We start from the raw sequence: 2,236 nt of genomic DNA, 5'->3' as shown, positions 1-2,236 counted from the left end.
CCAACCGGCACCGTCAGACACCGCCTACCAACAGGCTGGGTCTGTCCGAAGTTTCTCCCCAAAAGGAAGTTTTCCTCACCACCGGAGGTTTCGCCCTAAAAAAAAAAAAAGGAAGTTTTTCCTCGCTACTGTCGCATTAAATGCTTGCCCCTGGGGGAATTTGTAAATAGTGTGGTCTAGACCTACTGTACTCTATCTGTAAAGTGTCTTGAGATAACTCTGGTTATGATTTGATACTATAAATGAACTGATTATTTTGAAATTAACATTGTAATGTAATCTGCAAACTTTCTTTCAGAAATTGTACGAATCAAAGTTGCCACACCCAGCGAGGTGCTGACCCCCCAAAAGCCTTTTGAAATTATATTTGTTCTTATTCTGCTTCTACGATCTGTCCAAATTACGGGCTTTAACACTTTGTGCTTAAAGGGGGGACGTGTCTACAACATAATAAGACAGAAGCATAAAAATGTGCTCAATTCCAAAATAAGAGCATTTCATTAAAGTCATTTTTTTCCAGGAGAAGAACTCTAAATACTACAACTACACTCTGTCAGTGAATGGAAAGCCTGAGAAACACGGAGCGGACTACAGCAAAGACTACCTGACAGACGTCCTGGTGAGACAACTGAGAAATCTTACAATCATTTTACCTTTTAATATTATGTCCTTTTTTTAATAGATGTTGGCTGAAAATGTTAAAATGAGACTTTGTCATATAAACCAATAACTGATAGATAAAGATAATATAAAGCCTAATTGGATGTAAATGAAATTGACTTATCTGGGAAACGTTTTGGCTTTTTAGAGCAACTTTTAATTTAACAAATTACTTTTTAAGTGGTCTCGATCAACGGAAGTACATTTCCAAGCGGCGGATGTCAGGCTTTGTCCCTTAATTTCCGCTCTCTGTGTGTTGCTGTTCTCAAAATCTCTTCGCTACGGGAAATAAAAAAACTTTGGAAAGCTACACTGAAAATAGCAAGATTAAAAGTAAATTTGGGCCGTGCAATAAAGCAGGCCTGCTTGGTTGTGTTCCCGGAAGGATTGCATAGATTTACAAAGAATATGTTTATATTAATTTACAATCCAACTGGGACGTTTTGGGAGCGATTAGTGGGATTGCTGTGGACGAAGTACACACGTCGATACACTGGTCAGAGCAAATGCCACTTAACCATGTATCCAACTCATTTATATAACTCACTGTACTGTACTGTGTGAACAGTTAACGTAATTTCATATTTTCTGTGGCGTTTTCTTTTGCGAAGTGCAAATGTTTCACCAAAACAAGTTCCTTCTCCGAGACTAATATGCACATCGACCTTCGCTGTGTCCGGAGCTTAGCGCCGCCCAAGAAGATTGGGATTGGTTTAAAGAAATGAAAATGGAGCATTTTCCCTCCTATCCTAGAATATGTGTGTGGTGTAGCCAGACCTTACTCCCCAGCGCTGTGGATAGGTCTGGCAGTGCAGGGCTACTTTTTAAGTAACTAGAAGTAACGTTTTCTTTCTCTCTTTGTCTCTTTGTCTCTGTCTCTCTCTCTCTCAGGCCAACAGGTCTCTGGCCTTCCTCCAGTATAAATCCAACTACCAGCCGTTCTTCATGATGGTGTCCATTCCGGCCCCCCACTCCCCTTGGACAGCGGCCCCTCAGTACCAGAACAGCTTCAACAACACCAAGGCTCCCAGAGACCCCAACTTCAACGTCCACGGCAAGGTATGGCTTCTCCTGGGACTTTTTGTTTTTTTTAATCCCCTATGAAAATTGGACATCACTCTTCTGTTGAACTCCAACAGGTGGCCTTGTCAGGATGCAAAAAGATATTGATATTTAATGCATCCTGCATCCCTTTTTGTATTCTTTCAATCTCTCTTTAGGACAAACACTGGCTGATCAGACAGGCTAAAACCCCCATGTCCAACGCCTCTGTTCAGTTCCTGGATGATGCTTTCAGGAAACGGTCAGTCTTTGCTGCTTCGTGACTTCCTCTTTCTCTCTGTCTTCCACAGCTCCTCTGCGTTTGTCTTTGCATCATTCATTCTCTTCCTTAAGCTTGGTTTATGCTTCTGCGTAAAAAATCTACGTACGTAGAGACACAAACCTAGGCCGGACCCTACGTTTTAGCTTGACCTGCTCCTAGTGTTGCATTTCCCCCCCGACTCATTTCCTAGTCCGTAAACATGAAATCAAGGAGAGAGGGTTAACTTTTCCTGCTACAGATTTCCCACCGTGG

General features: G+C 41.9%; 1 protein-coding gene across 1 annotated transcript in view; it reads left to right on the top strand.

Annotated features, from left to right (window-relative positions):
• gnsa (glucosamine (N-acetyl)-6-sulfatase a) overlaps positions 1-2,236 on the top strand; it is a 14,741-nt gene that overhangs the window by 6,309 nt on the left and 6,196 nt on the right. Inside the window, exons 5-7 of the mRNA XM_032505690.1 lie at positions 521-619; positions 1,552-1,719; positions 1,881-1,963. Of these exons, the coding sequence (XP_032361581.1) occupies positions 521-619; positions 1,552-1,719; positions 1,881-1,963 (350 nt within the window). The remainder of the gene's footprint in view (positions 1-520; positions 620-1,551; positions 1,720-1,880; positions 1,964-2,236) is intronic.

Source organism: Etheostoma spectabile, chromosome 23 (assembly GCF_008692095.1).
Source record: "Etheostoma spectabile isolate EspeVRDwgs_2016 chromosome 23, UIUC_Espe_1.0, whole genome shotgun sequence".
In the NCBI taxonomy this organism is placed as follows: Eukaryota; Metazoa; Chordata; class Actinopteri; order Perciformes; family Percidae; genus Etheostoma; species Etheostoma spectabile.
This window is presented reverse-complemented; position numbering and strand designations above follow the sequence as displayed.